Below are 10,791 nucleotides of genomic sequence, written 5' to 3'. Positions count from 1 at the left end.
GCCATGGTACATACAATAGGTCTTTCTCCCGAGCGAGGGACTCCTTGTTTTCCAACTCGATGTGCACCATAAGCCATGATTCCTGACATGCCAAAGTGTGTAGCAAAAAACTCTTCAATAGCAACCGCAAGAGATTGGGGTGTTTCCATGCTTTCCTCCTTGATTCCACGAATGACGATGTTCTTTGAGCGTTTTTGTCGTTCTTGCAATTCTTGAGTGTCCACATTCTCTACATTCTTTGCTTTGACAACGGCTTGCGTGATAGGAGATGTAGAAACCACATTATCCTTACATATATCATCCCATGATTTGGATGCATTTCTCATCTCACATACATCATGTCGTATTGTATCTATCGTTTCCTCTTTCAATACATGATCACTCTCAACTTTGCTCAAGCGCTCTTTCACTACATTCATGTCAACAAGAGAGCGTTTACATTCTTGAACTTCATTCTCAAGATGCATCAAGCGTGTTGTTTGCATTTCAAGAACCTTCTTGAGGTGCTCATTCTCCACAACGAGAACTCTTAAAGTACCATTCTCCATTGCAAGTGCGCGCAACTCTTCACCTTGCTTGTTGACGGTTTCTTGTAACGAGATCAAGTAAGCCATGATCATTGCTTCCGTTGTTGTAGACGATGTGGTTGGATTAGCATCCAAATTCCTTGGAGATTCTGCATCATTCTCCATGGCGAGTGTGGCTTTTCCACCCTTGCGAGTTTTGTCTGACATTGCCTTCAAGTCGGCAACAAAAACGCAAAGTTTTGACAGTTTTTTCAGTTCTGAGATGCTGTTACAGCAAAGCCTTCCATTACACAGAAAAATTTTGTCTTTACAACAATGCGTAGAGGGCTTCGTGCTCTTCGATTGAGGCTATAGATCACCTAAATCGGAGTTCGGATGAGCAAGTTATGGTCAAAAGAGTGAACTGCTGTCTACTAGGTCAAAAAACGGCTGAAAGAGAGAGAGAGAGAGAGAGAGAGAGAGAGAGGAGAGAGAGAGAGAGAGAGAGAGAGAAAGAGAGAGAGAGAGAGAGAGGGAGATATGTAATGAAATGAAATATTGACGTCTTCAAAATGTCAAAATGACGTTATAGAATGGCGCGGATAGGGATAAGGAGAGAAGGAGGGAAATCAAGAGATTGGTAGAGATGAAAAATCGTGATATGGATAGAGAGAGAAATGGAGAGAAAGAGAGATAGAGAGAGAAGTAGCCGGTGTGGAGATTTGTAGGGATAGAGACAGAGGCACCCAATAACTGCACCCACTAGAGAGTTAGAGAGAGAGAGGGAGGAAATTCTTTACAACGGTGGTGAAAAAAAATTGAGAGATAGGTGGAGAGAAAAGGGGGGATAGCGGATAGAGAGAGAAGTAGTCGACGCAGATAGGGATAGGGAGAGAAATGGAGAGAAAGACGGAAATCGAGAGATGGGTAGAGAGAGAGAGAGAGAGAGAGAGAGAGAGAGAGAGAGAGAGAGAGAGAGAGAGAGAGAGAGAGTATCGAGCCAATCCTGCTCCACGCTCTGTCCTAACCTATCCTTACTTTCTCAGAGTAATGGAGCAAGCCCTTGCCTCTGGAGGAGATTCATTGGAGGTGGTCTTTTCTACCCCAGAGAGAGACCAAATCAACAATGTGCGAACTGCCAAGCGTGTTGCATGAGGGGGGGATGGACCTTCAAAAAGGCAAATAACAAATGGATCATCAGAGAGGCAGATTGCAGATGAGCTAGGTGATATCCGCACAATGTACTCCAACATTCAAGCCTCATGTGAGAGAGTGGAGGCATCACACAAAGAGAGCATTCACAGGTTGAGCCATTTACAACATCAGCAAGGGGTTTATCTTCGCCGCTTAGAGGTGCAAATGCAAGTACAGATCAATGATGTTTTGCAGAAACAAAACATAGTGCAAGTACAACTTTCTGAGATAAAAAGAAACCAGGACAAAATCATGAGCCTCTTGGAAATGTCACTTCTTGAGAACAAACCTGACAAGGATGGCATTGATTTAAAAAGAATTGTGTCTGAATTGCGAAGCACCAGCAACAAATTGACTTCCGTAGCAATACAACATAATACAGGTGTATCTGAAGTCAAGTCTATCACAAACAAGCTCAATGCATTGGTGTCGACCCATTGGCCCAAGAAGGGGATTAATGTGACTGGAGATATTCCATCGAGTTCGAAGCAGGGGACCCCTCATAGGAAGTGAAGTACGTAGTGGATGATAATACTCACGTCTCCCTCATTTATATGCTTTGCAGATCTACATGTTATTCTCTCTCATTTATAGGCTACTATGGGGATTTACGTTTTGTAGTGGATGGATGATGAGCGATAATACTCACATCTTCCTCATTTATAGGCTTTGTGAATCTACATGTTCTTCTCTCTCATTTTTATGCTACTATGGGGATCTACGTGATGAAGGTCTATCTTATGTATGTAGTGGATGGATGATGAACTCTCTTTTCTAAGTGTTTTTGCCATTATGTCTCTTGAGTCACCCCCCCCCCCCCCCCCTCTCTCTCTCTCTCTCTCTCTCTCTCTCTCTCTCTCTCTCTCTCTACCCCTAAGTGGTCAGGCTAATTTGGTGCACAGAGTCCTCTTCCCTTCTCTCTCTCTCACCTCTTTCAAGGTGTATAGATTCGCCTCTTTCAAGATTTCTCTCTCTCTCTCTCTAAAATTGTGGCCATAACATGTTGAAAGAAGTGATCTCCAAAGTTGTGCTAGACACGAGCTCTCTCTCTCTCTCTTTTCTTTTAGATCCTCTCTCTCTCTCTCTAAGTGTCATGCTAATTTGGTGCACAAAGTCCCAACGCCTAATTTAAGGTGTATAGATTTGCCTCTTTCAATCTCTCTCTCTCTCTCTCTCTCTCTCTCTCTCTCTCTCTCTCTATCTATCTATCTCTCTCTCACACACACACTCTCTCTAAAATTGTGGCCATAATATGTTGAAAGAAGTGATCTCCAAAGTTGTTATGCAGCGCATCTCTCTCTCTCTCTCTCTCTCTCTCTCTCTCTCTCTCTCTAAGTTTCATGCTAATTTGGTGCACAAAGTCCCAATGCCTATTTTAATGTGTATAGATTTGCCTCTTTCAAGATCTCTCTCTCTCTCTCTCTCTCTCTCTCTCTCTCTCTCTCTCTCTCTCTCTCAGCTACTTTTCGGAGTGGTCTTTGTGAAAGAAGTAGCCTCTCTCTCTCTCTATCTCTCTCTCTCTATCTATCTCTCTCTCTCAGCTACTTTTCGGAGTGGTATTTGTAAGAGAAGTAGCCCCCCCCCCCCCCTCTCTCTCTCTCTCTATAAAATTGTGGCCATAACATGTTAAATGAGGTGCTCTCCAAAGTTGTGTTATGCACCAGCTCTCTCTCGCTCTCTCTATCTCTCAACTATTGTTCCATAGTATTCATGCTAATCTGGTGCACAAGCTCCTCCCCCCTCTGTAATCTCTCTCTCTCTCTCTCTCTCATAGTTTCCATACATGAAACGTGAGAGATGGAGACTATGAGATAAGATCCACTCTCTCCTTAATTCTCCACATTTAAGATTACTTATAAGAGTTCTTTTTGGGACAGATGGCTATTGGTTCGAAGGTGTTGTCTCTTGGACATGCAAGACGTAGTAGGATCTGTCAAGCCTATCGAGCTACGCGACGTGAGGCAGCAAGAGAGAGAATTCGGCGCTCTCTAGGGGGGATTAATGTAGCTTGCTTGGAAGATTGCCAGCATTTGATAAATGTGGATCAATGCAATGAATTCTCTCAGGGAAGGGTTGGAATGGATGTAGATATTGATCCAATGCTTCTGCAAAATCGAGAGGAGATTGAAGTGAGAAGCAATTTGGAAGTCAATAATGGAAATGTTCATGGGGAGCCCATAGTTGTCTCTAGAGAGGGAGATTACTCCAAAGTCGAAAGGCATTTCCTATCCATCACCTACATATATCCTGAAAACACACCCTTGATGCATATCTCTATGTTGTCACTTTTTCACAAAAAGTCTATACTTCACAGCATAGGCAGCTTGGATTTTTCACGTTCCCTTTGTGGTGCTTTTGCTTGGAAGATAGAAGCGAAGACCATTCGCACATTTGTGGGGAAAAGTTGTTGCAACTCAGGGAGTGTTTCTTTGCCACCATTATGTGAACCTCCTTTAGAATTAAGAGAATTAATGCACGGAGGTAATACTAGAAGCAAGAAATTTCTAAAACATATTAGAGCATACAATAGTGTGTTGGCATTTGCTTCTTTAGGAGCTCATATAGATGAATCTCTCTGTCAAAGAAAAGGAATCTATACCTTCAAAGTGCATGGATCTATCTATCATAGAATTGGTCCATTGATGTCTGAAGAATAGCCAGATCAAATTCCTCGCTTTGCTCAGTTGTATTTTTTTGACACTGAGAATGAGTTGCAAAATAGGATGCAACATGTTTCTAAACTCAGGCCAGATGTTTTGGAAATCTTTCAATCAATGATGCATCGCGTAAATCCATAGGTTCAAGCTTTCAGGTAGTTTGCATCAAAGGTTCAAACTTTCAATATTCCTGACATAAGGATGGTCATCATTGAGAAACGTACTAATGGCTGCAAGTCCCTTGCTCCAACAGGTGTGGAAGTTGCTGCAATCATGCCTGGTCAAGGCGATGAGAGCAACATTGGCCATCGAGATATTGTGTTGAATCTTTCTGGTGGTGGTCTAAGAAGAATCTCAAATTGCCACAGGTCGTACATGCCTCTCTTATATGTGTTGCTATTTCCAAGTGGTGAAGAAGGTTGGAATCCCTACAAACAGGTGTTAAACAGGCCACGGGAAAACAGAGAGCAAGGGGGAGGGAATACAAGGTATATTTCTACAATGGATTTCTACAAGTATAGATTGCAAATCAGGGATGGCACACCACAATGTCTTCTACGTGGTGGTAGGCTACTGCAACAATATATTGTTGATGCATACAGTTGTATGGAGGAGTTGAGGCTTTTATGGGTTCGCAATCATCAAAGTGATCTACGCAGTGAGGTGTATCAAGGTTTGGCTGACATGATCGGAGCAAGAGATGGAACAAGGGGTGACAGAGAACAGTTATTGGGTGCTAATGTTGGCAGGAGGGTGGTATTTCCTTCATCATATGTTGGTAGTTCACCCTATATGCACCAACTTTATCAGGATTCCATGGCAATTGCACGCAAAAGGGGGAAGCCGGATCTCTTCATAACATTCACATGCAATCCTGGTTGGAAGGAGATAGAGGACGTGTTATTGCCTGGACAAACATCCAACGATCGTCCTGACCTTACTGCACGTGTTTTCTACCATAAGTTCAAGGATTTGATGGGCTTGCTGATTAAGGGAGAGATTTTTGGTAAGGTCATTGGACACATTTCTGTGATTGAGTTTTAAAAGAGAGGCCTTCCCCATGCCCACATTCTATTGATACTTTCTCCTGAACACAAACCAATAGAGACATCGCATTATGATAAGATGGTGTGTGCGGAGCTTCCTAATAAGGTGATGTTTCCACAATTGTATGACATTATCAGTCGGTGTAATGTACATGGTCCATGTGGAAACTTGAATAGAAATGCTCCATGTATGGTAGAGGGAAAGTGCAGGTTTAAATACCCTCGAGGCTTCAGCGGATCGACTAATGTGGATAGGGAAGGATACCCAACATACATGAGGAGGGATGATGGAAATCACACTGTTTATAAGAATGTGCAAATGAATATTAAATGCATTGTTCCATACAATCCATTTTTGTCAGTAAGGTACAATGCACATATCAATCTCGAGGTTTGCTCCACTATATCCGCTGTGAAATATCTCTACAAGTATGTGTATAAGGGACATGATAGGGCGACTATTGCTCTACAAGACACTGCAGGGATTTTAGATGAAGTTACAAACTATCTTAATGCACGATATGTATCAGCATCCAAGGCTATCTGGCGGATATTTGGGTTTGACTTGCATCAAGAGAAACATGACATACAACGCCTCCATGTTCATTTACCTCATCAAAATCAAGTCTTCTTTAATGACAAAGCGACTATACAGAGTGTGGTGGAGAGAGAGGACAACAGAAAGACTACACTCACTGAGTGTTTTGTTGCAAATCAAAGATATCCAGAGGCCAATGATTTGTTGTACATAGACTTCCCAACAAAGTGGGTTTGGAAGTCAACAAGCAGAACATGGACTCCAAGACAGAAAGGAGACGTGATTGGAAGAATGTACAACATAGTTCCCACTACCGGAGAGTTATACTATTTGCGCATGCTACTCAACAAGTGCAAAGGATGTAGGTCTTTTGAGGATATTCGAACCTTCAATGTACGAGTATATGAAACATTTAAAGAAGCATGCAATGCACGGGGATTATTCCAAGTTGATGATGAATGGTTTCTTTGTTTAGAGGAAGCTTCATTTCAACAAACAGGAAAACAATTACGGCTACTATTTGTAATCATTTTGGTTTTTTGTGAGCCAATATGTCCTGGTGCATTATGGAATCACTTCAGTAAGGAGCTTTCTGAGGACCATGTATATCATATGAGGACTTCCACAACTAATGAGCGTATCTATGAACGCATGGCACAAAACCAAGCATTATCGAGCTTGGAGACAATGCTTCAACAATATGGAAAGAGTCTCTCAGATTACTCTGGAATGCCCCAGGTGGATCACACATTGCAAGTAATGAGTGATCATGGAGTGCTTGCTGAAGAGTTAATGTATAATGTGGAGGAACAAAGAGGCCTGTCTGCTCGAATTGAATCATCTTTGAATGCTGGACAAAGGGAAGCTTACAATCGAGTTTTAGAAGCCATTGGCATGAATAGTGGGACTGTGTCCTTCTTGGATGGGCCAGGTGGAACAGGAAAGACCTATCTTTATAATTCCTTGCTCTCTCGCATACGTGGAGAGAGCAAAGTTGATTTGGCATGCGCATCATCTGGTATTGCAACACAACTTCTTGACAATGGAAGGACCGCACATTCTAGATTCAAGATTCCTATTGATATAACTTCTAACTCGACATGGAATATTAAAGTAAATAGCCAACTTGCTGAGCTGTTGCGAATGGCTTCATTGATCATATGGGATGAAGCTCCCATGACTCATAGACATGCTTTTGAGGCTCTTGACAAGACACTAAGAGATGTGATGCATAATAACATGGTGTTTGGTGGAAAGGTTTTCCTCCTTGGTGGTGATTTTAGACAGATCTTGCATGTTGTACGTAGAGGTGGAAGGACAGACATTGTTGATGCATCTTTGTGCCGCTCATACATTTGGTGTTGTACAGAAATTCTGCGTCTAACAGAGAACATGCGAGTGGTCAATTGTTGCAATAATGTTAGAGAAAGAGAATTTGTGCAATGGACACTTGATATTGGGAATGGCAATGTTTGTGATGGGGAGAGAGATGATAATGTAGCTTTGCCACCCTGCATGATGCCAGCATAAAATAGTTTGCAAGGTCTTATTGATTGCATATATGGAGACCTTGAAACACTCTCTTGCCATGCAACCTTTTTCAAGGACAGGGAAATCTTGGCACCTCGCAACAAGGATGTGGATGCTATAAACAATTTGGTATTGCAGAAATGTTCTGGTACTTATAAGGAATATGTCAGTGTAGACTTAGTGTGTGAATCAGATTGTGATAGCAGTTTATTCACAACCGAGTTCTTAAATAGTTTAGATCTTGGAGGAGGTTTTCCACCGCATGTTTTGCATTTGAAACAAAATGCTCCAGCTATGTTGCTCTGCAATTTGGATCCAATAAGTGGTCTTTGTAATGGAACACGCTTGATTTGTAAGCAATTCCACAACAAAGTGATTGAAGAAGAAATCATTACATGGTCACATGCAGGAAATACAGTGTTCATCCCAAGGATTGATTTTCTCATGGGAGCTAGAGAAGGCCTCCCTTTTGAGTTGAAACGTCGACAATTTCCCCTGAGATGTGCTTTTGGGATGACGGTCAACAAAGCGCAAGGCCAAACATTGGGAGTGCTTGGATTGTATCTCCCAACACCTGTTTTCACCCATGGTCAATTGTATGTGGCAATGTCTCGCGTGAGATCGTCTTCTGCCATCAAGGTTGTGGTTGATGATGGTCACCACACAAGTGTGAGGAAAGGGGAAGACCAAAGGACATACACTTCTAACATTGTCTACAAGGAAGTGTTGCAATTGACCTCATTATGAAATGAAATGAAGGTGTAAAGACCCATTCAACCTTGCAAGATTTGGATTATGCAGTAGCTATGTAGATATAATATATAAGCACCCATCTCATTTATAAGCTTTGTAAACGTACATTTTTAGTCTACCAATTTGCTCATAAATATCAGAGAGGTGTCTTCTTTGGAATATTACATTTTGAGGCCTTATATAGTGATATGATAGGGGATCTCCATACTTGTGCTATGTATTTTTGGTCTCTCTCTCTCTCTCTCTCTCTCTCTCTCTCTCTCTCTCTCTCTCCCCAAAATACATAGCACCAATCTTTGATCTTCATTTACTTTTTTTTTTTGAATGAAGATGGATCTTAACGCCTCCGTGACCTATACGCTAGGAAGGACGCCTCGAGACATCCAAGGTAAAAGATGCTACTCTCTCTCTCTCTCTCTCTCTCTCTCTCTCTCTCTCTCTCTCACACACACACACACACACACACACACACACACACACAAGAATTTGAAACTCACAGTCACCAATTATGTTCTAGATCCAATACTATGGAGGGGCCCTATCAGCGCCATGGAGGTTATTCATCTGCTCAAGGTTTTGGATGTAGTAAGGTAACAGTGTTGATGTCGTAAAGTAACCAGGTTCTATTTTGTCTCCATTTTGTTTATACTAATAGACTTTTGATTGGATATAGATTACAAAATTACCCACAATTCTTGTTGGTGGGATTTTTTGAGGCCTTATATGATCCAAGTTTGCTCTGCTACGTCCAAATTGCTATCCGTAGAGGATTCAGAGCACGTATCACCATTGCAGAGCTCGGAAGAACCCTCCCAATGAATGTTGTGTTTTCTCAAAGTCTAACCCATGGTAGTTGGTCCCTACGCATTTTTGTTCTGGGGTCTATCCCCCCAGTGATTGGTCGATGTGTTTTACATCGTGGACCATGGGTGGTTCAATACCATGGTAGAGCATGTCGTAGGTTGCGCTTTAGGATGTAGAAAGCTTGCATCTCTATGTACTGTGCATAGATATTATTTTGGACATTTTGACATTTTGATTGCGTATTTAGAGATCATTAACAATATCTTGCCATGCAAACTTTTCAAAGATGCTATAAATAATTTGGTATAGCAACGATTTGGAATATGTCAGTGCATAGTTAGTGTGTAAATCACATTGTGATAGCATTGTATGTTTTGCACTTGAAACATAATGTTGCAGTTATATAGCTTTGCAATTTAAACGCAAAAAGTGGTCTTTGTAATGCTATAGTTTTGGACATAAGTCATTGCATAAAGGGTTGAACAAAATCTTTTTAAATGTTCATTTCCAAATTACATGAAAGCGCACTAGAGAGAGAGAGAGAGAGAGAGAGAGAGAGAGAGAGAGAGAGAGAGAGAGAACTTTTTTTCATCTACTTTGGCTAAATTTGAAAATTTTTGCACTAAATTTCTCTAAAATTTGTAGGTTTCCTCACATTTTAATTTAAATTTGAGAGGTAAATCTCAGAATTTGTATGTGGGATTACACTAAACCCAATGCTGAAGACGGTGCCGTTGTACTAGGGGAGAGGGATTTTGGTCCCCTCAGCACTTGGCGGCAAGAGAGAGAGAGGTTGCGGACACGCGTGATAAAGGGGGGGGGGAGAGAGCGAGAGAGGCCGTTGGAGGCGGCCGGACATACTAGTATGACATAATATACAGGAGTGCTCTCGAGAATATCGTCATCGACACGCTTGTGAACAGTGTAGCGTCCTAAAGATGCTTTACAAGAATTTTTTACTCAATCCTGCACAAGATTTGAGAAAAAGAAAAACTAAATTGGATTAGCAATAATATATAAGGATAAGGATGTTACACGAGGGAGGCAAAAATTGGGCATATGATTATAGTCTGCTGTGTGATTGCCATGTTGCGCAAGTGATGATGGAATCAGGCAGAGAGCCTGTGACAAAAAAGAGAAGGGAAGCCTAAGTCTGCTCACTACAAAGCGCTAATAACCAAGGCAAAGCTGATGTGTGACAATGACTGGGATTGGGATACCATATTGCTGGGTTTGTAATATGCCTGATCGCTTCTCCAATCGGTGTGGTGTGTACAATGAATGCTAGCGGCGCAGCAACAAATCTAAAGAGCTCGGCACCTCCGGTGCAGCTTCCTTCACCTGCTGCACTGTTGCTATGCGTAGATGAAGGAAACGTTGCGTGCGATGGATGCTGAGAAGAAAATGAACACATCCTATTCCAATTCCTCATGTCAGTAGTACTTATGCTGTTATGAACTGTTGCAGGGATTTGCCATGTAAAACTACTCATGCCTTCATCATCAGCAAACTACTCATGCCTTCGAAGCCGAAAGAGCTGTCGAACTTGCCCACACGCATCAATCACCTCCCGTATCATGCGTTCCACCTCAGCTCTGCTCACAATACAATCCTCACCTTCTCTCTTCAATAGCTTGCCGGTGTGCACAACGTACCAGGTTTTGGCAGAGCTCACACGAGACCAGCGCGCGCTGCTTTGTCATTTGTAGAAAAAAAACGATGTGAACCCATTTATGAATGACCTATGTGACCACGATTTTAAA

At 42.0% G+C, this 10,791-nt stretch overlaps 1 protein-coding gene and 1 pseudogene across 1 annotated transcript; both read left to right on the top strand.

Annotated features, from left to right (window-relative positions):
- Positions 1-1,556: 1,556 nt before the first annotated feature.
- On the top strand, positions 1,557-2,229 carry LOC147441175 (uncharacterized; annotated as a pseudogene).
- A 2,329-nt stretch (positions 2,230-4,558) lies between these two features.
- LOC147441174 (uncharacterized) lies at positions 4,559-7,471 on the top strand. The gene is made up of 2 exons (XM_086483400.1): positions 4,559-5,363; positions 5,463-7,471. The coding sequence occupies exons 1-2, from the start codon at positions 4,559-4,561 to the stop codon at positions 7,469-7,471; spliced, it is 2,814 nt and encodes a 937-aa protein (XP_086339526.1).
- Positions 7,472-10,791: the final 3,320 nt, after the last annotated feature.

This window comes from Adiantum capillus-veneris, chromosome 15, assembly GCF_014529385.1.
Source record: "Adiantum capillus-veneris isolate H3 chromosome 15, ASM1452938v2, whole genome shotgun sequence".
In the NCBI taxonomy this organism is placed as follows: domain Eukaryota; kingdom Viridiplantae; phylum Streptophyta; class Polypodiopsida; order Polypodiales; family Pteridaceae; genus Adiantum; species Adiantum capillus-veneris.
The sequence above is the reverse complement of the archived record's forward strand: the minus strand, read 5'-3'. Positions and strand labels throughout refer to the sequence as shown.

Excerpts from the sequence above, each read along its gene's own strand:
- LOC147441174 (XM_086483400.1), top strand. The coding sequence starts at position 4,559 with ATGGTCATCATTGAGAAACGTACTAATGGCTGCAAGTCCCTTGCTCCA. Across the intron at positions 5,364-5,462 it reads GATTAAGGGAGAGATTTTTG|AGACATCGCATTATGATAAG; the intron begins GTAAGGTCATTG and ends ACAAACCAATAG.